This window comes from Mytilus californianus, unplaced genomic scaffold, assembly GCF_021869535.1.
Source record: "Mytilus californianus isolate M0D057914Y unplaced genomic scaffold, xbMytCali1.0.p SCAF_18, whole genome shotgun sequence".
Lineage (NCBI taxonomy): Eukaryota > Metazoa > Mollusca > Bivalvia > Mytilida > Mytilidae > Mytilus > Mytilus californianus.
The window spans coordinates 6,324,794-6,351,237 of record NW_026262666.1 but is presented as its reverse complement, the minus strand read 5'-3'; the positions used below and the strand labels follow the sequence as shown (position 1 = coordinate 6,351,237).

Here is a 26,444-nt window from a genome sequence, read left to right as displayed (position 1 = left end):
AGCAAGGAAATAGTGGCCAATGCATTATCTGATATAATTTTTGAAGGGACTAGAGGTGGAAAGAAGAAGATTTCTAAGCCAAGACGCGGCGGAAGAGCCCCAGTACCAGCAACATCAGTCAGAGAGGAACCTTCTGTTCAACGAACTCCTTTGGTTGTAGATACCAAATCATTAGCGGCAGTTGTTGATGATTTGGAAAAATTTGAGGAAGTTGAAAAAACAAAGTTTGAAATACTGGCTGTTCACGAAAGTTTGAACGAGACGAAGATAACAACAGAATGATCATAAGGGTGTATTGTCAGCGCGAATACAAAGTATCAGGTGAAATGAAGAAAAAATGGCAGTTCGCATATTTTCACCTCAAGAAACCATGCGTAACAAACAAGTTTCCAGACTTCACGCTTACAGATATTGTCATCGCTAATGAATGCAAAGATATCATACCGGACACTTTATTAGTTAAACTGACATCACATGGGGTAAAGCTTTAAACTGTTTCCCGTTTTTATGTGACTATTAATAAGAACAAAAGAGTTGTTTGTGTGATTTTTTTTTATATTTTGTTTAGTTCCATGATAATTAATTTGATGTAAATTCATTATAAACTTCATGTAGTAAAAAGATGTGTAAATTTACATTGTTTTCCTTGTTTGACGAATCAAACATGTAAACATTATCACTGAAGACGATTGTGAGTGTAAGAGGAAAAGCCTTGGCACACAACAGTTTGGCCTGACGAAGGGAGTCCAAGTCATTTGAAAGTACACAAGATTGTTACAATATATAGTTATTTCATCAATTTAGTAGTATCATTTTATACCCATTCAACTTCCTTTATTGAACATTACTATCATCTCAAAAATATAACGGAATAAGAGTAACGTATGAACTGCCGATAGATGTTAATATATTCTTCTGATTGGACAAAAACACTGCAACAGTAAACGGTCAAGTTTGAATATTGCCTTCTCTAAAATTAAGATAAACAGACCAAAATATACCCACTCAATCTTTATTTTTTTTAATGTTAGGTGAAAGTCAATGAGACAGCAACACATCAACACAAACCCTCGAAAGGCATCTAGAGTTTATAGTCAACAATAGACAAGCGTTTATTCATTATGTCAAGCTCTCAGACAAACCCATCCTGAGTCGAATAGCAACATAACATACTATATAAAAAAGCAAATTGCGGACAAAAAGCACCGTATCAACCGTTTCCTACTTTAATGACGAAACAGCAGCATATAACATTAAGAAGAAAAATGATACATATTGATATTCAGCATTAAGAATATTAACATTTATGTCATTCGTCGTTTTCTTATTGTAAATGGCTGTTTAAATCAAACATGGAATACTATTCATCCATCAGTTATTATAACTCCATCTGTTTTCTGGTCAGATTCAGTGCGTCCTTTGGTATTTTTTTTTAGGCTACTACAATTGCAAAGCCGGATCTTGGTCTTCTTCATTACCAACACCGAATATTCCATTCAACTTAGAAAAAAATAACCCACCATTTACATGGGTATCATCGTGCATTAGTTGCAATTAATACACTTTTTTGTTTAATGCGAGACTTAGGTGCGTCAGCTATGCTAGAGTCTGTTCTAAAATTAAGGCTTCTTGTCACGTGCAACAATGAGGAAACATTATAATTAGAATGGCCGTTACTGTGGATCGTCTGAATATACGCCTGAAACAAAATTGGCCATTCATTCCTTAGTGATTAGGATTTTGATGCCACTACGGTAGTGGGGCATAATATTTTCTGATGTGTGCTGCCGTCCGTCAGTCCGTCAGTCCGTCCGTCCAATACTAGGTTTATGTTGTTTGTTATCGTAGATTCAATTACAATGGAGTTGTGTTCACGTCAACTTGAAACTATACACATATTCATTATAAAATGGTCTTTTTGAAATATTTGCCAAATTAGGAATTCAATGAGCATGAAAATTTGATATTTTAAGCGAGTCATACTGTCCTACGGATACATATACTTGTTTTTTTTTTCGTTTATACTTTTTTTAAGTTGAAGAGATTTTTTTATTATGGCAGTCCATGCCATGACATTCTCCTTCTTTTATTTTGTTGCAAAAGCAGATAAGACATGCATAAGATATTAACAGATGTGATCGAATGAAAAGTTATACGTACCAATAGTTCATAATATTATTAACGATAACAATGTGTGGGACTATAAAAAAAAGTCAAAAATGAAGCGTAAGTAATGCGTTCTTTTCGTAGTTCAATTAGTGAAATTAAGCCCATTATGTAATGTGTCTTCGAGATTAAATCAGATCTTCTGTAAAAAACAAATCAAGAGACAGATCCAGGCTTTAAGAAAAGGGGCGTCATTGTCCATATTGACGATCTTTAAGCAAACAGTTAGATGTTTTCGATCAAAAGGGCCTTCTAAACCCGCATTGATCTTAGGAAGATTTTCTATGGGTCGTTCCTTAAAATACAGAATTTGTTCCGTTTCGTTGTGTTTCGTTTCTCAAATTACATGTTTCGTTTCGGTTCGCCGTGTTTCGTTTCGTTTCGCCATGTTTCGTTTCGTTTCGCTTTGTTTCGTTTCGTTTCGCTCTGTTTCGTTTCTGTTCCGTTTCTCACTTTACCGGGACCCAAATAAAGAGCCGTTTTCGAGCATATACATTTATATATAGTATTAATCATATAGTAATTTTAAGATATATAACATTGAAAATAAATAAATGAATAACCATCCTCCATACAAGACTGGGTAAAAAAAATGAAAATATTAACCCTTTTTAATACATAGTATACCTATATGAATAACATGTATATCTAGTTTCTGGAATGAAAATTTTGTCTTTTTTTTATTTGAACCAACAATGATTTAATTTGTCCCTGTACAAAGACAGACTGTTTTGACCATGTATTGTAGGTTTTTGTTTGCATAGGACTGTAACTTTTCGTTTTCGGAGGATTTGAGTTTTCGATGTCATAGTAACATGATTAAGGCACAATCTTCTGTCTTATTTTCAGAGTTTTATATAGAAACCGATGAAATTTCTGAATTTACAGGATGAGAAAACTTACTAAAATTAGCAACGATTTTGGAATTTACTTGCGACTGCACATATTTTAGTTTTGAGTCAAAAAGGATAAATATGAAAATTAAAGAATAGAGAGAAATAGGCAAAAAGAAAATAAAGAATAGATAAAACTGAGGTATCAAAACATAAAGAATAGTGAATAATGGGCAAAATAGATTTAGAATATCTAGAAAAAAGGTCTACAGAAATAAAGAACAAAAGAATGAAATACTAGTACCCCATCCAGATCCTCATATAGAAGTTTTGCAGCAACCTAACTAACTGGAAGTGTTTAACGACCTTGACTGGATGTACATCCCTCGCACGGTCGGCTCGGTGCCCGAAGGCGTTTGGTGAGCATTAAAATATTTTCTGCAGTGGGTCAGGAACAGGTGGAAGACGCCATTTTGATAGGTCGCCATCTTGGTTTTGCTGAGTTGTTTTTGGTTTGTTTACTATTTTGTTGTTTCTTTACAGTCGAAACTCCACAACGGCTGTTTTCAGGGCCAGGTTGATCAGCTGGGCAGCCCACTAACCACGAAGCTAAATACACATAGCCCTCGGACGTCTGGGCAGCATGTGACACTCACCCATCCACAATGGGTTTCAGAGTGTCGCTAACGCGGGTCTACTTGTAAGGTAACATCATAAGCTAGTTTGTCGTTGAACCATCTGGGCAGCGTAACATGTTGTAGCCAACGGGTAACCAGGAGCTGATCCAGCACGTCCTTTCAGCTGTAAGGACTGAGACGTGACTGAATGGATGAGAATCTTGCAGCAACCTATGGATTTTGCCATTTATTAAATGTAAGCTCTGGTCATTCTGTTTTTAAATTTAATTTTAATTCTGTAATTACTTGGAAAGGTAGTCTGCATAAATTCTAAATTACGAATGATGAACTTCTTATCTTTCAGGATGGTTCAAAGAATGAAAGAGAAATTGATAACTCAGATGACGCAGCATTAGCCAATCAAAAGAGAATGAATGCTGGCCCCTTAGAGGTCATGCTAATGAACATGGGATACCGGATCACTGGAGTGTTTGATGTAGACGAAGAAGAAGAACAGAGAGGTGACCAAGGGGTTAATTGCCGACCCAGTTGAGTTGCCTTGATTTATAGATTAATAATTTAAGATAGTTTATTAAGTTTAAAACTTGTATTTTGTATATGAATTGTTATTGTGGTGTTGTTAACCCAGATTATGAAACATAATTATTTAAATGACTGAATAGCAATATGCTGTCCTCCTATATAAGGGCCTCATTGCTTTGTAGATTTTTGTTATCCCCTTTCCTTATTTTATTGTATGACAAGTATGAATCATACATATGTTTTGAATTAAAAATTGAAAAGATCATTGATCCATGCTTTCCTTTGACTTGAATACACTGCTACTTTTGCATGGGTACTTTTCTGGTACTCTAATTTTAGAGTACTGTAAATGTACCTAAATGATTTAGGTCTTTTTAAGTACTACAAAATTATTCAACTTTTTCAGTACAATAATTTAACAAGTCTACATTTTTACTATAATTCTGGAGTACTGAAAATGTACCCGAAAAATTAAGTACTTTACAAGTACTAAACAATGATGTACTTTTTTCAGAACAGTATTTTTTCAGTTCTTTATTATTACTATAAATCTGAAGTAGCAAATATGTACTGTAATTGTAAAGTACTATAACTATTTGGTACTTATAACAATATAAATAAAATAGCTGATATTAACTTTTACATACATATAGAAAATAGAAATAAAATAATTGTAATATAAGGCAAGATCATGTAAGACCAAACAGTTTACACACTTGAAAACAAACAACATAAAACAAAAAGACTGTAGACGAACCACGAGTAACTCGACTATACTGACAAATAGGACAGATATGTGAAGTGTACCGAAAATACAGAATTCAAACCACAAACGATAAGACATAACACAATACCTAACCAGACTTACAAAAGAAACATCATAACTTAATACATTAATGTTGGATTTAAAAATACCGAGACACGTCGTATAGCAATGGGAATTCACACTCGGTAAAAGAGTCATATTCGGGAATAGGTCAAATTCATTACTTAGCAGACCAGAATCTAAGACGTGGTAAAAATGTCGTTAGTTAGTTAAGACACAGACACATTATAGATCAACCAATTCGTGATGGTGTCAATAAAATTTACGGAGTGTCATTTTTAATCTTTCCTTCTCATAACTCTGTTGAAGCAGTTTCTGCATAAGGAGCACACTCCTGTATATGAAGTCCGTATAGTGTGAACATGCACGAGCATAACGTATCAATTGAGATATGTAAACACCATACGACGGAGCATAGGGTATGTTACTGCTGGGAAATGGGAAATTGATAATTGGGAAGTTTAAATCATCCCGTTTGTCATAGATTTTAGTGTAAAGTCGTCCATCTGTGTTAATATTGAGGAAAAGATCAAGGTATGAAGCTGTCCTTCTAGTATCAGTATCCTTAATTTCAAGTTCACTGGGATATATGAGATGTAAGTAATGACTGAAATATGGGTTATTCAGTGATAGAACATCATCAATATATCTGAAAGTAAAATTAAAGAATTTCGCAAGGTGCTTTTTCTTTTTGTCTTTAAGAAGGTTCTGAATGAATTCTACTTAATTCGAGTATAAAAACAAATTGTGCAGTAGGGGTGCACAATTAGTACCCATTGAAATATCAATCTTCCAAAAAAGTCCAGCATTTTGATAATATTATCTTCAGTGTATTTTCTTATTGAATCAGTGTGGTTCTTTACAAAATAAAAATCTTAATAACACAAAACAAGAAATTTATATCTACGATTCCCATTTTTATAGGAAAAGCTCTGTTTAATGATATGGTGAAGTCGATCTATCTATTGGGCATGAGGAATAGTAGTGCAAAGCGTAGAAAAATCAAAAGTCTTAATGTTGCAGCAAAATTGCAGAGATTGTGATTTACGATTTACCAGTAGATCTTAAGAATTTTTAGGAATCCACATCTGATTGACACAAATGGTTGAATATATCTCATCACAATATTTTTGAAGGCCATCTTTTACTGTAGAAAGAATAGTAGTCAGCAATTTAGAAAGATGTTAAGTCGAACATCTTGATGATCCAGCTATATAAAAATAAGATGTGGTATGATTGCCAATGAAACAACTATCCACCAAAGTTCAAATGAAGTGGATGTAAGCAATTATAAGCAACCGTACGGCCTTCAACAATGAGAGAAACACAAATATTATGGTCAGCTATAAAAGGCTCCGACATGAAAAATATGAAACAATTCAATTGAGAAAACTAACGGCCTAATTTATTCCAAAACAATTTACGAAAAACAAATATGACAGACATTAACCAACGATCGGTACTGGACTACAGGCTCCTGACTTGGGACAGACACATAAAGAATTTAGAGGGGTGAAACATGTTTGTGAGCGCTCAACCCTCCCCTATGTATCTGATGAATTTGACAAAAACCACGAAAGTTTAACATTGACCAATTATGAACCATGAAAATAAGGTTAAGGTCAGATAAACCAAGCCAGACGGATATTTTCACCTTACAATCACCAAATATAGTTGACCTATTATTATAGCATCTGATAAACTGACAAAACCATGAAAAATTATCTTTGTCCAATGAACCATGAAAACATGGTCAAGATAGGATGAAACCTTTATACACCTTACAATCATTCCATATACCAAATATAGTTGACCATCACCTATTGCTCATTAGTTGATTGACATTTTTCTAATAGACCATAAAGTAGTTAACGACCTTAGTGCATCCACCTAACATAAAGCTATATGACACGGGTTATGTTCTTCTCATATATTTTATGACGGTATAATACTAAGCTCCTAACAGGAGGGATTGTGCCTGATATTCATATGATGAAGACATAATCTTTTAATCAGTTTAATTGAGGTCTGGAGCTGGCATGTCAGTAATTGCTAGTAGTCTGTTGTTATTTATGTATTATTGTCATTTTGTTTATTTTCTTTTGTTTCCTATTCTGACATCGGAATCGGACTTCTCTTTTACTGAGTTTTACTGTACGTACTGTTGTGCGTTTTTTTTTCTACATTGGCTAGAGGTATAGGGGGAGGATCGAGATCTCAAAAAACATGTTTAACCCCGCCGCATTTTGGCGCCTGTCCCAAGTCAGGAGCCTCTAGCCTTTGTTAGTCTTGTATCATTTTTAATTTTAGTTTCCTGTGTACAATTTGGAGTTTAGTATGACGTCCATTATCACTGAACTAGTATACATATTTGTTTAGGGGCCAGTTGAAGGACGCCTTCGGGTGCAGGAGTTTCTCGCTGCATTGAAGACCCATTGGTGACCTTCGGCTGTTGTCTGCTCTATGGTCGGGTTGTTGTCTCTTTGACACATTCCCCATTTCCATTCTCAATTTTATACTATATATCTTTAGAAAGCTCATTATCAATACTTTCTGTATTGGCTGGTCGTCAATATTTAGTACGGTGCAATTTTCGTTGAATCAAGTTCAAAGGTCATGAATAAATATTCCTAATTTTGCAATAATTAAACAAATTGCCTTTTCTGATTCTTGTATCATATGCACTTTATAGATATAATACCATAATTCCAAATCAATCGAAAATTAAAATGTTAATTGTTCAATATTTACAGAAAATTGCAAGTATTAAAAATCTTCAAAAAATGATAAAATTGCGCAAAACGCAAAATATTTCTTGACGTATCAATATAAATATGTTAAAATAAGATACATGTATTGTTTTAAGTTCAGGGGATTATTTTTGCATCATGATTTTAAACTGCAATTATTATTATATTGGTCAGAAATCCGTCATGTAACAAAGCTTTTGCAGTTGCCCTTTATACCACCATCTGCTAATAGGGATAATAAGCGTTTGTTTGTTCAGATAACACATCGACTGCTCTCAAAATCAGGAAAAACTAAGTTGCCATATTTGAAAAAGGGTCAAGAAAAGTGCTTTAAGGAATATACAAGGAATATGCGTATAAGTTTGACAGAAGATACTTAGGATTAAATGACAGTATCTAGAACAAAAAAATAAAAATATTTATAATTATACATATATGGTAATTAACAATTTAATCTAATACAAAAATATATTTGTTATGCACACACTGACAAAGACTTTTTGAGTGCATAACTGTTTCTGACCCATTTTGTTAAGCATATCATCAATCTGCAGCAAACGACTGTATATAATAATACTTGTAAACATAGGATACACATTTTTGTGTGATAGGGATTTTGTTTAATGCATAAAGAGAATATTTAACATGCAATATAATATAATCTTCATCCTTCAAACAAAATAAATTTGTTATACAAAGATGTATATGGATCAGATACACATCCTAACTAGTAATCATGGTGATCCTTGCATGTGGCCAATGTTGTTTGAAGCAAAAACTATCAATATTTAGCAAACAAAATTAGTAAAATCGATATTGTCTTCATAAGGGTGCCCAATTATGACTTCATAATGACATCATAAGTGTTTTAATGCGTCATAACACGTCGATTTTGTATTTGTTAGATATTTTAAAATAGATAGTTGGTTTTATTACAGAATATTAATTTCATGGAATTATATAGCCAATTTATAAACACTTTTTAATCCACCATTTTCTACATATTAAACTTAAAGTAAAACGTGCGCTATTTGCTCTCTAAAATATACTTGAAACTATAAATAACTACAGAATAACCTATATAAACTCTCAGCATTAAAACAAAGCAATATTTCATAAGCTAGGTTTCATTAGTGCACATATAAACAACATATACGTCGGGAGCCATTAAGATCGTGTTGCTCAGTCTTCAGTTTTGTATGTTGTGTTTTGTAAACTGTTGCTTGTCATTTCGTTAGTTTTTTTTAACCATTTGTCTTAGACTCATGGGTTTAGATATCCCTTTGGTGTCTTTCGCTTATCTTTTGTATTGTATTGTGCATACAGATCCATAAATAATACTGGTGTGTCAACCAATGGATGCTAGCTTTGATAACTGGCTAGCTGTAAATTTTGTAGTAAGTGTTTGAATACACACTTAAGTTTAAGGCAACTTTCTTTTATTTATTGTACAATTTCTTACTGGTTTTGTTACTTTTTTTTGGAATTGTGCATGGATAAAAACATACAGACCATTTAATGAAAATTTGGAAAAATTATATTTTGGGAACAGGATGTTATATATGTAAATCTAAAACGTCTGCTACAATATATCTGTGTAATTATGACAAAACAATAATACGGGACACTGGGTGCATAGTTTCTGCTCTCCAAGCGGTAAAACACAAAGATCGAGACAATTCGGCAACCACCCAGGACAGTACTTTAAGTTAGTTTTACAAATTATATAATTCAAAATTACCTCATCGAATATCTGCGGAAAAAAAACCCCTGCAGACAACTGAAAAAAAATATATCAGATGTTTATAAATTTCATACATTTCAATGAAATTATAACTTAAATACTTCTTACTTCTCAATCTTAATAACCACTGATAACAATGAACACATTTGTCTTCTCCCGATATATCTATATCATTGATTAATGAAATGTTCAATTACCTAACGGTTTGTTTTCCGTTACAAAATAATATTGCCCTTAGTGCCCATTCGATATTTATATTTTCATAGCCAAAATCAGTAAAAGTATGACCATGCAACATTGTTTGAAAGAATTCAGTAATTGCTAGCAGTATTTAAAACAATTTCAGAGATGTTAATGTATAATGCAATAACATATTTGAAGTCGTTAAAAACAAAGTACAATCTTAATACAACTTTAAGTAGTGTGAAAGTGTAAAATTTATTACAACAACACGGAAACATTGATTGATATTTTATGTAGAAAGAGGCTAGTTTTCAAGCTTAAAAGGATCGCATTGGTGGTCCCGTGTTAAGTCTTAACGTCGAATGCGGGAGGTCGTGGGTTCGAAACCGGAAGGGTGAAAAAAAGAACTTTTTCTCCGCGAAGCACGCGGCATTAAGAAGTAAGAAAGACTGACCGGCTCAGAGACAGAATTATATGTCCGGTTTGGATGACATGTCTTCTTCCGGACTGTTACTTGGTGAACCAGCAAGTTAAAATTTCAGCTCAGTGTGTCCGTTTAGTAGTACTCCGGGTTTATTCTCATATCACAGTATCATATTCTATTCCTGAATATGCATTTAATTTGCCATTGGAAATTGAACAGTCAATCACTCGTCCATCAAGCTTTCAAGATATTTTTATTTGATATTTGTTTTTACATTGACATTGTGTTGTATTTCTAATTTTATCTTTCTGTGGACTTTTTAGAATGTTTTAAACACGCCGAGAACACACCGCGTGAACGTGTGACGTTTCACTTGTATACTTAAGCATTGTAGAGTACAATTTATAACATATAGAGCGTCTTTTTCATTACCTCAACCATCCTCCACAAATAATAAATTTTCCCATGAGGGCAGATTTAATAAAAAAATAATTGTATCTAAGGAGCCCCTGAAATGTTTCAGGACCCCCATTAAAAGATTTGAGGATATTCTGAAATATTTTAGAATATTCACAAATAAACGGTAAACATTACATATTTCAGTACATCCTAAATATTTATGGGATTCCATAATTATATATTTCATGACCTCCATAATTCAATTGCATGATATCCTTAACTGTTAAAGAAGAACCACATTGTTATTTCTTGAGTTCCTTAAATACAATAATTTTGACTAAATCTGCGCCTCATATTCTCCGTTGACAGTTTAAATGTATTACCTTCAACACAGCCGACAAAAGCCTTACTGAACCTACCTGTTTTGGTTGTTAACTTGTTTTCGTCCTGAACATATATGAAATTTATGGAACAAGTCAAATTAAGAACAATCAATCAATCTGAATATTTTCATCGATTTCCTATAGATATTCGTAGATTGTTTTAGCATGTAAGTTTATTACTTCAATTAAGAGGCATATATCGTATCTGTTTGATATTAGTAATACGTAAAGTAATTTTCAAAACCTAGATGTACAAGCAAGCAATTAAAAACAAAACACAAAAAACCTCTCATGATCAGCTTAACATGCATACATTTTGGTGCCAATTTTTGCTGTTCAAAACCGCACATGATATTTTTTATTTTTTAACGAAAAAAATATTTAGGACATTCATATGTTTAAACTTGTTAAAGTTTATATTCTAACATAAGATACCTTTTTATTTTTATAAGATTTTCTGAACTTGTTACGTTTGTTTTCTATTGACTATTATATATTTATAACAAAGCGAACGCAAAGGAAAAAGAAACAACCTTGAGCAAATAAAAAGGAATAAATTTATTCAAAGATTTGATGATAACTAATTAAAGTGTAGTTTAAAGGGACATTAACTGTCAAATTCATGTTCACCAATTTGACTCAAATTCTCATATTTGATTTATAACATACTAAAACGTACATCCAAATTACAAAAAGTCTAAAATGAACAATTTGCAATGCATGGGCTCGATAAAATGTATCAACATTTCGTGTGTATTTTAGTCTAGACGCCATCTAATTAATCATCGAGGCGACCTCCGAAGACTGCCGACGGTCATATAACCCGCTATAAACATAAATAAAGATATGAATAGATAGCGAACTCTTGCAATTGGATTTTTCTAGGTCTGTTTGATTTCGTATTATTGGTTAAAAATATATGTTAATTATCGTTTTACCTGTATAAGAGTTTTTGTGGATCGAATCAATTCACCCTTTTTCATTTCAATATTAACATTCTTTTCCATTTAATAACTGAACACGCCTAATTCAATCGTAACCCATCTCTAGCTAAGCGGTTAAATTGAAGGTCACATGAATACGGATTCAATGAGGTCGAGTTATTCATTTACAAGTGAATAGTTCATCAGCGATGTTTCTTAGCTTATTTTGACAAAATTAAACCAAACTGACTTCCAAAAGTGAATTATTATTTCTCTATTTCATTTTCATTAATGATTGAACAAAAAACATTCATATTTTATTTTTTTTTTATATCTCGTAACTAATGCCCCTTCAAATGTTAGATTTGTAAGATGAACCCATACTGTGTACAATAGGATTGTGCAAAAACCTTTATTAACAGAAGTTCGGAAATCTTGTGCAAATCTCAACGCTTTACACCAACATGTGTTTCAGTTAGTTTTGTACAAAATAATTTTTGCTTTTAGCGGTTACACTATTGCAGGTGAAAGTGTAATTTAATCAACAGGAATTTATACAAATCATTATTCACTTAATTAGCATTTAAGGGAAATAACACTTTTAAAGCTACATTTTGGCTTAAAGGACGTATTGATAACTATTAATTTAAATTATATCTGTGTTGTTCAGTCATTGCAATAAGTATTTTATCTTTGGACGAACATCAAGTCGCTCACAACATTAAAATACTTGTCTTATTTCTTCTCAATTCAAATTCTGTACACAATATGTTCTAGACATTGCATACTATTTTGTCTTCATTAACATTTTAGTGATATGGGTAAATGCCAACAAGACAACAACCCAACGACAAAAATAGTTAAAGTCATCTTCATGGCAACGTACAGTCTTCAACAGTAACCAGGTGTCTATACAAGAAATCATCAAAGACCTGTCAGCTACACTCAGTTCTGCAGATAGTGCAAAAGATAGTGCAAAAGCAATAAAATGACATATTACAACTATTAACGAGATTCCTTCCATTAACTTCAAAGAGCAGTCACCATCCTCATAAAAATGTAGTGTGACATTAGTTAATCAGCAGACTGATACTTTTAAAACCTTATTTTCAGTATTTTTTTTTCAGTGTTATGTTTTTGTTGTTATTCACACAGGTGTATCTGAAGTGATTGCTTCTCATATATTGTACATTTTTTCATCCATTCTTGTTAAAAAATGGATCGAAATTAATTTTTTTTCAAGGTCTTCATCTAATAGATAAATTTGATTTAAATAATATAATGCAAGTTTTACTTTTGTTGAATGAAGAGAGGCGAAGTTACCAAAGGGACGTTGAAACTCGTTAGTCAGACACAAACTGACACAACAAAAATTAACACAATTAAGAGACAAACAACAATATATAAAACATAACATAGAAAAACAAACGATTGAGCAAAGCGTACACCACCTATAACTGGGGTGATCTTCGATACTCCGGAAGAGGTACCAGATTCTGCTGCACATGTGACACCCGTCGTGTTACTCCTATAAAAAACGCTGATAAGTTATATCAAACGATTCGGCATCACACGATAGCGGATTAATAGTCATCAAATACGTAAACCATCGGTCATATACATTTTCTAACCCTAAAACTTGACCGAGTGTGAAATTTTGAAATTGAAACTTTTTCACGACAGGACTGTTATTGGTATAAATGAAGCAGTCATTGAAAAAGCAAAAACAGCATGAAGAAAAGCAGTTACAACTTAAGCAAAAACAACATAAACTCCTTTAAAACAAGATAATGGGTGTTCTCAGGTGCTACTGAAGAGTAAGCAGAGCCTGATCTACATGTGGCGCCTGTCATATTGCTCATGTAAGTTCTATTACTGTATATTTCTACCTTATCTGCTTTTCGGTTAAAAGTAAAGTGAAGTATTCCAACATATTTTGAAAGATAAAAAAGGATGAAAAAAGGTTTTATCGCAGACATCTGGATTTGAGTTAACAGCGTGAATGTTTTTGTGCGGGTTTTCTTCCAGACTTATTTTGATCATTTCACATTTACAAATTTAAAAAAATACGGCTTTTTTTTTAAGACTTCCTTAAGGATGTTCGCTGCACACACTTTATTAAATAAAAAAAAAAACCGTGTTGAGAATAAAAAAAACAATAAGCTGTTCCTTAACAGCAGCATTAGATCCTTCTTATCTTCAGGCTTGCATATCTCTTTCTCTAATAACAACAGCATAACTTTTAATACTCATCCACTTACATCAAGTGTCCCTGGATCGATGCTCTGTGGAAAGAAAAAAGGCATGTTACAAAAGTAGTAATCGTTTGCAGTCCAAAGTAAGCGACAATTGCAATTTACATATGTTCTAATTTCTATAGGTATTTTCTGTAGGTCTGTGTGTTACGAAATTTTCAAAGTGCAATAATTTCAAAACAGCAAAGATACTCAATACAAATGTGGTGCTATTTTGTATATGTACTAAAGGGAAACGTCATTGAAAGCAATATTTGTTGTTTCATTACTTTTAATGGAAAATGGGGATTTTGTGGCAATCAACCCAAGATCTTAAGTTATTTCAAAGATTTTTGTTATAAAATTTTATACATAAATTACTCGCTTGATTTGTCGTGTTATGCTATAGTCCTAAACAACCTTTACACTCCCCAAAACCTCGTGCTGAGTCAATAAAGTCGAGCCACTCCAGAAGGCATACCAGAATAGGTCCATTTAAAAAAAAATAATATCAATATTCAAAAACTTGTTATAGGGATATCATTGGTAGCACATAATGCAGTTATCCTCTATAGATTAGGTACCAAACTGTCAAATATATGAAAACAATTGGAAAGGCTGTGGATTTTCTTCAAAATTTCCATATGTTAAGCATTGAAACAACAAAAGGGTCCAAATACTTGATGCCATATGTATCACATAAAATAGCTGAAAGCAAATGAGGAAATATTAATGACTATCAAAGTAGCAAGACATTGTGCGTCGACATCTATTGCTGTGCATGCATATCTACCAGGCAAATCCAGACTCTTCTTAAATAAGATGATAGGCAATAGGACAAAATTTGAAAATTAATCAATCAGATGATTTTTCTGATATCTTAGAGGAAAACTGTAAAAAGATATATCAAAACTACTGAAGTTCGAGGTAAGTTAAATTTAGGAATGCCTACGACCCGTCCATAAAGCGATTGCCGAAACAAGCATGAATGTTGTTCAGGACTACATTTACAGATTCATCATCTCATTATAGATCTAGTAATAAATCATAATACATAGTATTAGATACCCCAATAATGATTGAGACCAAGTTTGGTTTAATTTGGTCCAGTAGTTAATTTAAAAGCAGGTCATCCCAGTGTAGTCTTACAATAGTTACTGAAGACCCCTTATCATTATTTAAATTAGTGTTCAATTTGTGACCATTTGAAATTGTTTTTTAACAATTTTCCCATAGACTTCTATAGTAAACCCCTATGTTCTATTTTTAGCCATGGTGGCCATGTTAGTTGGATTGAAAGGGTCATCGGATACATTTTTCAATCAAGATACCATACTTAAAATTGTGGCTAAGTTTAATTCTATTCGGCCTAGTAGATTAAGTGGAGAAGATTTCTGTAAAAGATAAAAATTTACAAAAAATTGTTAAAAATTAACTATAAAGGGCAATAACTCCTTAAGGGGTCAATAGACCATTTTGACCATGTTGACTTATTTGTATATCTAACTTTGCTGAACATTATTGCTGTTTACAGTTTATCTCTATCTATAATAATATTCAAGATAATAACCAAAAACTGCAAAAATTCCTTACAATTACCAACTCAGGGACAACAACCCAACTCCGGGTTGTCTAATTTGTCTGGAAATTTCAGGGCAGATAGATCTTAACCTGATGAACATTTTTACCCCCATGTCAGATTTGCTCTTAATACTTTAGTTTCAGAGATATAAGCAAAAATCTGCATTTTAACCCTATGTTCTATATTAAGCCATATAGGCCATGTTGGTTAGTAGGTGGGGTCATCGGACATATTTTTTTAAACTAGATACCCTAATGATGATTTTGGCCAAGATTGGTTTAATTTGTCTCAGTAGTTTCTGAGGAGATTTTTGTAAAAGATAAAAAAAATTTACAAAAAATTGTTAAAAATTGACTTTAAAGGGCCACAACTCCTTAAGGGGTCAATTGACAGTTTTGGTCATTTGATTTATTTGTAGATCTTACTTTGCTGAACATTATAGCTGTTTACAGTTTATCTTTATCTATAATAATACATGTATTCAAGATAATAACCAATAACTGCAAAATTTCCTTAAAATTACTAATTCATGGGCAGCAACCCAACTTCGTCTGAAAATTTCAGGGCAGATAGATCTAAACCTGATGAACATTTTTAATTCGTCAAATTTGCTCTAAATGCTTTAGTGTTAGAGATATAAGCCAAACACTGCATTTACCCCTATGTTCTATTTTAAGCCATGGCGGCCATGTTTGTTGGCAAGTGAGGTCTAAGGACACATTTTTTAAACTAGATACCCCAATGATGATTGTGGCTAAGTTTGGTTAAATTTGGCCCAGTAGTTTCAGAAGAGAAGATTTTTGTAAAAGTTAACGGACGACGAGGACGACGACGGACGACGACGGACGCCAAGTGACGAGAAAAGCTCACTTGGACTTTCAGGCCAGGTGAGCTAAAAAGAAAGCACATGGACCTACATGACATGGAAAGAAAGGGGCAAAGCAACATTTAATATTACAAGTATGATATATACCCACAATGACAATTAATGTTCAGAACTAGTTCTGTATTCATTAAGAAACATTAATATTGTAAACAATACTGAGTAAATATAAATTATCGTATTATTTCACATATTTCATACCTTAAAAATTTCTGCTAAGGCTCTTGCTTGAGCATACTCGATCTTTTTTTCTGTTCAAAAATAAGAGAAATCGTAAATTATAAAACAAAACGACAAACACAAAAAAAAAAAAAAAAACTGAATAATTAGAATCAATGTAAATTACTTTGGTTAATGAAAGCGATACTTCATATCATTTATATACAGCAAGCTCTGCCTATTCCTATACTTTTAATTTTACGGCATATTGATATGAGCTACAATAAATGATCAGCTCCTCCTATTGCGTTTCATTCTGTCTTAAAAAAGCGACTTGGGGAAATGTGCTATTTACAAATTTTTGTTCATCGGTTTAAAAAAACATTGCTAATATTTAAAATATAATTTTCCATTAACAAATACAGTCAACATTGGCGTTGAAAATATAGCAAGATATAAAAACAGTTATCGGTCGATTTTCATTCAAATCTTTGTTATTTTGACAAATGATTTTGTTAATTTTAGTTATGACTTGAAATATCAAAAGAGACTGAAATAAGCGTGGTTCGTAAAACACTTATCCTCCAAACAGTACAAATGAAATGTAAAGTTGCTTAAACATCTACAAGTAACGTGGCAATAAAATCATGTTCGATTATCGTGCGTAAATATATGCAAAGTACAGGAATCTTTGTGCTTCGAATAGCTAACTATACGTTGTCGATTGTTAACATGGCAAAAAGGCCACGCGGTGGCCTGTTGTATACAGCTGTGTCTTTTATGTCTTTTAACATGTAGAAGGATGGTTAGCAATAATATCACATCTCCTCAGTTTTATAGAATTTTCAATGAATGATGATTACTAGCACATGTTTGAAATACGCACACAGCGTATGAAATATGTATATTATATTTCATATTAGAAATAAAATACATGAATTGCATGCGTAGGTAATATGATAAAAACTGATTTTTTTCTGTAATTATGATTGGTTTTATTCCTTTATCTTCTTAATATAATAAAGTATTGTTTCAATATTACCACCAAGGGTGACTGGGGAATAGAAATATGGTCACTTGGTCTTCTTCCGACCGGCAATAAAACGCTTGCCAAAGTTGAGCGTCCGTTTGGCCGTACGGGATGTACAAGTTTGCAGCCACGTCCGCTCAGAATGGGGACGTTAAATCCGATGCCTCGTGTAAAGAGAGTGCCACCCTCTTTACACATTAAGAACCCTTGTAACAACTCTTTGATGGTTCCGTAGGTGGCCTGTTGCAAGGCAAAATTTCTGTCCCTATTCAATATACCCTCATTTTCCAGTGGCAGTCCACATTTCCCCGACCATCATCCCGGATGGCCTCTATTACAAGACCTACCTATTGTATTTATTGTTAACTTGTTCTCGTCCTGAACATGCATGAAATATTTGCCACTGGACGTTAAGCAACCAACAATCAATCAATCAATCTTTCAATATTAAAGGTGTTGTTTTGACTAAACTAAGTATGTTCTTTCAGCTGTTGAAATGCATAGTGTATAAAAAAGAACGTAGAGGTTGAAAATTGTTGAATATATGAAAGCTACTAGTTCTTCAGCCGGATTATATACTAATGGGGATCTTTCAAATAGGAAATCTTAAGACCGGGTGTGGTCATTGCTACTGTTCCTTCAGTAATATGACAAGAAAGCTACGGAAACCAACCAATAACTAAATGTATTCAAAGCTGATTGAAAGAAATAATTAGATATTTACAGTAATTTAGATTTGACAAATATATTACTTAGAATACCCGTTCTCTCTTCTTTGTCATATTTGATAATATCAACGAATTAACAATGTCTGTGAAATGTAATTTTTGGAACGATAGTCGTAAAGTGAATTTATTAGATAAGGGATTTGTAACGGGGGTTTTCAAGAACCTTTTGTATCAAGAATAAAAAAAAAAGAAAAGATAAACAACACGTTATCAATTTCATACGTTCGAACCGCTTTTCTGGATTAAGTTTCAAAAGAGTTATTCCATATAGGCTCGTATGGATGTTATGTATACCAAACTGCTGTTGTATGAAAAGTAGAGGATCATTTATATAGATATCTTGAAGATTTGATGATGTGTGCTACGTTGATCATCGCATTCTCCAAGCTGTAGAAGGCACTTTATACAACTAATACACTCAACGTTTTAATTACGACTAAAATGGCTGTTAAAGTCACCATATTATGAATCCAGCAATCTTCTATTTGCCGAAAAAAAGTGTTACACGATAAGGTTGTTATTCCGTTTGTATATGTTTTCGATATTGAAAAGATTGAATGATCTAACTGACAGTAATATAAATAAACAATTTCATTTTGCATTATTTATATAAACAACATTAGAAGATTTTCAATTCAGAAAATAAAATGTCCAGGTAATTTGGAATAGTTAGCTATATATTAATGATGAATAAGCATATATTATAAAAATATTACAGATTGAACTTATCATTGGCACTCGAATCAAAGAGTGAAAAGACCAAATAAATACGGTGGTGAAGAGCATTGAAAATAAAAATTTCGCAATACGGCTGAGGCTTTTTCTGCCTTGGAGTAGCTCAACCTTAGTGTTTCGAAAATATTTTAATAAAAAAATAGTAAGTGTACACCGTGGTATTAAGACAATGGACAGTCAATGGGTAGATTCGTGTCTAGGATAATCATAGGATTTTTTCGTAAAAAAAGATGCGGATGATGGCAAAGGGACATTCAAAACCCACAACCCGAGAAACATCGACAACGTTATGTTGAAAAACGATAGACGAAGATAAGAAAAACAAGTTCACAAAACACTTCACAGAAAAATGCAGACTAAGCAACACGAACTCCAACAAAAAACTGGGCCGGGAGGGGGGGGGGGGGGGGGTTTGGTGGTGGTGGTGGTGGTGGATATCAGCAAAGGTTGTAAGCAAAGCCTGCTCTACTTGCGGCACCCACAAATTGGGTGATTAGTCTCATTCGATTGCGTTTATTGAAATCTGCAAAGTAAAGTACAATTTAAATTTAAAGTGATGCAAGTTAGTAAAGTGACATGGACATCTTAGCTATTTCTTTTTTCTCATATCAATTATCATAATTATATTCACCAACTTTCAATGTGTCGATATTGTTGCTGTTGCTGCAAAACTATCAATCTCCCACAAGTTAACAAAGAGGCTCAAAACAAAAACAAGATGCATTTCCCCTTCCACTTCGAGCTTATATTAAAATTTTGACAATACTTCTCTTGCAAGCAGCAGATTTTACTCTACCGTCTATTTCATATAACCTTAGATATTACATTACTAAATGGTAACCTAAAATAAGTGCGAAAAAAATATTTACTGTTAGGCATCTTTGACGATTTATTTCCCTTCTCTATAATTATTGTTTGCCTGTTTACCGTTATTGTCCTTCGTATTATCACTTGCTAGTTTAACGTTATCGACCGTCGTAAGGTTGCTTCCCGGGTCACTGTTATTGACTTTTGAAACGTCGCTTGTCGGTGTAACATATTCGTCTCCCATTGCTTGATATGTCGTTGTTTCCTCACTTTACTGAAAATATAAGGGTATATTCCTGACAGATTTCGTTCATTGTTATAATATTTTGGAAAGAATGAAAATAGAATTTTTAAATTAATCAGGGGGAATATTCTTACGTTTCGTGTTCCAATTACAAAAAAATGACTTAGTACGGATATACAATATCCTCCTTCAACTTGTAAAAATGGAAGTTTCGTCTTTAATCGGAAATTAAGTCTAATTAATTCAAAGTTAAGAACAACTGATTAATCTTTTCTGTTCATTTCCAGTTCATGCAAACATAACAAGGCGATAATCGCTGAACAAAATTTTAATATTTTGTTCCATAGAGACTAACTCACTTTGAAGAAAACAAGCTGTTTTCGTTTTTTTTTTCTCAAGAAAATAAAAACAATATTCCTTTTTTTGACAGAAAAATGATAGAATAATAGTTAATTTCAAGTCAAATTTAATATGAATTGTCTTTTCTTTCACCCAGAAGACAAGCTATTCGGGTGCTTTAGATTAATCCACAACATCTCTACTTCAGGTGATAAATAACGAAGTTTATCAAACCTAAATTACATATTTTAGGAGATCTCTACGTCAAAATTAGACTGCAAAACAAGTTACAATCATTACAGGGTGTACAAAAAATCAAACTTCATAAACGTATACACATTTTTTACATAATGATTCCTTAATGAAATGTTTGTAGAGAAAATGGTTAGAAAGAAGAAGAAAGGACCAAAGTCTTTCATTTAAGTCATGCAGAAAATCGCATGGGAACTGTTCAGCACATTGCGACAAACGCAGAATTATACTTTTAAAACGAAGAGCTTAATCCGATTTATGCTCAAACAGGCGGTTGGGATATTTACAACCATTTTCGTCTTTTCTGTATTAAAAATATTTCTAGTTAAGTTTTTTCATCCCATTTTCTTTATTTTACGCATTGTTTGTCATACTTACTCAATCTTATGGTTAGAGCAGTTAATATTTGCCACTTCTGCGTCTTATTGTTAAATATAAATACAGATGAGAGACGACACATACATACTGCTTATTATGTTTACATTTATAAGATCCTGTGATATTTATCATGATTTACGCATGCTGTACTTTAACATGTATTACGTTCTAGTAAAATAATATACTACACACGTGTAAATTAACTAGGGGAAATCCAACTTAAGATTATACTTTTTGTGCATCTTACATTGTCTTACAAATATCGCAGAATTAAAAACATCTCATTTGTTAGACAGGCATATAATCCTCCTAATCAACAGAATGGTATTGACATATCATTGTTTTTTTTTGTAAAAAATGATTAACGCATCGCATTTGTATGTATTCTGGTTATTGAGTGATACATTAAATTTTTAATTAATTCAGTTGATTGCATTAAATCTAAATTCTTCTGTTCAAATGTTAGCCTTATAAAGAAGTACTTATCTTCTAAAATCATATTTCCAAAATTATGCAGAAGTTTTAAATGATTATTGATATCGTTCATGTACCAAGGGGGTAAAAAAACCCTATAAAAGCCGATAAAAACAGACAACTCCATTTATCAAAAGAATAAACAACAGCACAGGAGCACAAAATGCAACCGTCGTTCATTTATTCATATTGAAATAGTTCGAAGAATAAATTGGAATATTGTTAAAGCCATTTAGTAAAAGTCAGATACATGAGTCTTTAGAAAAAGTTGCACGAGGATATCTTGAGTGTATACATATTGTCATCAGAATGCTAGTTCATAACTCTGAAAAAAACCCGTCTGAAAACATAATAAAAGATTGAGTAATGCAATTCCATTTTATAATATTTATAGGATAGTTAAAGTACTACCATAATGAGAACCATGACAAATCTGCATTTTCTTAAAAAAATAACAGTAACGTTTGTTCAATAAACATTTGAACAAATATAGAAAAATTTGTAGACCATTAAGTGGCCGCGGTTTATTAAAGTTGTTTTCGTAGAAATATGTATCGGCTAACTATTAATTTTTTTTTTCATCAATGCAACTAATGTTTAGCAAACATTAATTTTCAGTAGCAAAACCCATAAAAAAATACATAAAATGAAATTTGATATCATTAAGCGATCAGACAATCATAAGCCTACTGAATACTACACAAAAAACTGAAAATTAAGTACAAAAATCTACGAAAACCGAGTTGGAGATCATGTAAAACTCCGGTGAAGAGAGAAATTCGGAGAACACGACTTTCATTGAAAAGATAGGGAGGAATGGCATATTTAAACCGATTAAAGTCTTGCAGATTCATTGCCTTATTCTATCAAAAGTAAAACATGACACTCTGGTCTTTTTACTGTTGATTGGCCACATTTAAAAATTATCAGGACGATGATCTATATTATTTTTGACCTCAAGCATCACTCAAGAGATATTATTTGTCGAAATCAAATTTGGTACAGTTGATTTTATTACTACCACTGGGTCGTCACCTAATCTGGTGGACTGTTAGACCCCGAGGGTATCTTCAGCCTAGTAGCCTGTACTTCGGTACTGGCATGAAAATACGAATAATATTTGATTAAAATTTGTCATTATAAAATTTTGGGAATTGTTCTAAATTAAGGAAAATTTCTCTCTCATGCGAAAAGTTAGATTCCGTTTCCTTATTTGGCTTTCTTTTATGTCCTTTTCGGTTGATTTGTTCTTCATTATTTATATAGAACTTTGATATTCCAATACATTTTGGTGTCGAGAGCATCACTGAAGAGACATAATTTATCGAAATGCGCATCGGGTGCATCAAAATTGAACCGTCTCTGTTGATACTACCACTTGGTCGACACCTCTGCTGGTGGACTGTTAGTCACCGGGGGTATCACAAGCCCAGTAGCCAGTACTTTGGTACTGACAAGAAAATACGGGTATTGTTTGATTTCTATTATCTGTTATAAGTTTTTTGGAAATTATTTGAAATGAAGAAATATATTTCCCTCATGCAAAACTCTAATTCCTTATCCGAATTTGACTGATTCCTTGTCCGAACTTGCCTATTATATACTTTAGGTCCTATTTCGTTTGATCCGCTCTTCAGCATTTGTATTAGATTTTGGATATTCCAAGATTATTTGTTCTGCTGTTCATTCATTAAGTGTATTAATAAAAAGTTATGTCCCTCCATGTAAACGTAAAGCACCAGAATGATTTCTTAATATTTAGTTTAACCGTTTATTATACATGTATGTCATCATAAAGTTCTACTTCATCTTTAATTATCGTACTGCGTCTGTTTACCCTCAACTATTGTATTTGTATTTATGTTATAATTGTACTTTTTCTGTAAACTAGTATTTAGTTTTTAGAGAATAAAGTATCTATATATTTAATATATTTTGGGCTGGAGCATCGCTGAACAGACATAATTGGTCAAAGTTGGTACAGTTATGTTATTACTACCACTGGGTCGATATCTATGCTCGTTGACGGTTAGTCCCCGAGGGTATCTCCAGCTCTGTAATAAGTTTTATTGTACTGGCATAAAAATACGGATCGTGTCTAGTTAAATTTTGTTGTTATAAAATTTGAGAAATTATTTTGAATTAAGGAATCTATCTTCCCTATGCAAAGCTCTGATTCCTAGTCAGAATTTGGCTATACTTTAGGTCCGTTTTGGATTGATCCGCTGTTCAACATTTGTATTAGATTTTGGATATTCCAATATTTTAGTCTCGAGTATAACTGAAGAAACATTATTTGTCAAAATGAGCATCTGGTGCATCACACTGGTACCGTTTATGTTATTAATCCTGTATTCACCATGAGATGCGTCCAATATACGAAATACCGAAAAGGGATGGTCAATGAAGTAACAAAGTAATTATGCTTCAAAATCAGTGTTCATGCACTTAGGTATATATCAAGGACTTACTTTGAACTGTGAATTTCTAAAAAAATATATCTTTCTTACCAAAGTATGACAAAAAAATCAGAATTATAAGGAAAATACGTAGTATTTTTTAGTTAAGAAAAAGTTTTTAGTCTATGTTAATATTAATTACAATGGTCTTTGACTTGTTACATATGCATTTAGTCTAATCTTTTGATGAATTGGTGACCCTTGGTGTTAAGAAAGCAAGGAAAACCACATGTAAAGGTATTTGAAATATCTAAATTAGACGAATAACAATAATTAAAAGACAATTGGTTGAAGACGATAAAAAATGATCGACCGTTTCATACTTTTCGACTGCTAAATCCACAACTTGTCTTAGCATTGGATTTATATTTCTCTATTTATACAGATAAATCAGAAATAACAATTGACGAAAACTAAAACAATAAGACTAAATCTTCACCTGTTACAATCTATAAGACGGAAATATTTGAAATTCTGGTATCGATGATATAAAAAAAAACTCATCAAATATACCAGGATTATAATCTTTTACACCAGACGCGCGTTTCAACTACATAAGACTCATAAACGTATGGAAATGTAAAAAATCTAAATTATAGTACATAACAGCGGTTTCAGATTTGTTCATGTACATTATATAATTCACCTGAGAGTTTAAAGTAAGAATAAATTAAGAATTTAGGAAACCTTACCTTAAGTTTACCAGATATTTCTATGTAATAGGACACACAACATTTAAAAAATGTTAACAATATAAAATAAAGTTAAAGTTAAAATGCTTTGTGATATAAATGAATATCAAAGTGCGCACAATTAATTAGTTGGCAAGAATCAGTTGTGATGAATCAAAATGAGCTGGAGCGGTCAGCAAAAAACAAAGAACAATTTTGGAATTTTAACTATTATTAGGACCTTTGCAATATTTTGTTAATGCTTATTTGGAAACACGCCACTTATAGACAGTTTGTTTTTGATCTATGAGTTTGACTGTCCCTCTGGTATCTTTCGTCCCTCTTTTATACAAAAAGACACTGTAAAGAAATTCTCTGTCATGAAAAATATTGAAAATCGTTAATGTTATTCACATTGTATCTGCAAGATTCCTTATTAAGACTATTACTTTGAAACATTATATATATTAATAAAATGTATGCCTGATTAGTTGTCAAAGTGAAGAAGTAGGGCAAATAATTTCCTGAATATATTTCACACTAAATATGGCAGTTGTAGGTGTGTAGCTTTAGGATATAACAACAGTATAACGTAAATGGGAAAAAGTTTCAAAAGCCCAAAGACGGTTTGCTTTAAACTACAATTTGTGTAAATTTGGCAGATTTTGAATATTCAACATACAAGAACATTTCTTAAACCAAAACCTAAATTGTCCTTAGATATTAATTTGTGTTGTTTAAGGATGTCCTTGCAAAATTTTACAAAAATATTAACATATATTATGTTGTTTCAAAATTGTATTGATTTTATTGAAATGATATTGAATATTTTAACCAAACACGCAATTTTGGTCGACTTGTATCACGCATAAAAGAGATGTTCACTAGTTGGTTGACCCTTATGGAATATCTGTTTCACAGATGACGACGGATATGTTCCAATTGTCGTAAAAACAATTTCTCCCCTTCCCCCCGGATGTGACCTATCAAATTAGAGAAATCACCGGGTTTGTACTTACATGAGCAACACAAAAGGTGCCATATATGGAGCAGGAGCACCTTAGATCAACCCCAGTTTTTTTTTGGGGGGGGGGGGGGGGAGGGGGGGGGGTTCGTGTTGCCCAGTCTTTGCTTTTTTATGTTGTTTTGTGTACTGTTGTTTGTCTGGTGGTCTTTTTTTTAGCCATAGCGTTGTCAGTTTATTTTCGACTTATGAGTTTGAATGTCCCTTTGGTATCCTTGGCCACTCTTGTCAGATAGCCAATACGTTATAGCAGATTTCATTCGTTTGTGTAAAATTTCACGGTTTTGCAATAGTTAAAAAGTATACGATCATTATGGCATATTTTATTTTAATAGATTACAATTTTAACGATTAATTATCTTTGCTAACGCTGACCCGTATGCAGGGTAAAATTTGTCAAGAATATAATGTGTGACAAACAACTATATTGAACTTTGATACTAATTTATTTTGGAGCATGTATAACTATCTGTAAAAATTTGCAATTTGCAATTTGCAAAAAGAAAAAGAAATAACACAGAATGTCATTTTAGATGTTGCAATAGTTCCCTTTGACATTACAGGATAAAATTATATTGACTACATTTTAGATGACAGGAATGCGATAATATAATAAAAGACATTCACGGAAGGTGATAGCTATTATAGAGGTAT

The 26,444-nt window shown here is 32.5% G+C and overlaps 1 protein-coding gene and 1 long non-coding RNA gene across 4 annotated transcripts in view; one reads left to right on the top strand and one right to left on the bottom strand.

The window, feature by feature from the left end:
- Positions 1-4,237, top strand: part of LOC127726626 (WD and tetratricopeptide repeats protein 1-like) — a 40,532-nt gene extending 36,295 nt beyond the window's left edge. The window contains exon 14 of one of the 2 annotated variants that reach the window (XM_052234046.1): positions 3,981-4,237. In XM_052234046.1, the coding sequence (XP_052090006.1) occupies positions 3,981-4,169 (189 nt within the window). In that variant the 3' untranslated portion in view covers positions 4,170-4,237. The remainder of the gene's footprint in view (positions 1-3,980) is intronic. The other variant, XM_052234045.1, reaches the window with a different exon arrangement.
- A 5,239-nt stretch (positions 4,238-9,476) lies between these two features.
- LOC127726754 (uncharacterized) lies at positions 9,477-24,859 on the bottom strand. Of its 2 annotated transcripts, XR_007993676.1 has the most exons (5): positions 24,788-24,859; positions 20,070-20,223; positions 16,692-16,741; positions 14,053-14,076; positions 9,477-9,515 (listed from the first exon to the last, which is right to left on the bottom strand). It is a non-coding gene; the product is annotated as an uncharacterized LOC127726754 (long non-coding RNA). The 2 variants fall into 2 exon arrangements; XR_007993675.1 differs by lacking the exon at positions 9,477-9,515 and having other exon boundaries at positions 13,883-14,076.
- Positions 24,860-26,444: the final 1,585 nt, after the last annotated feature.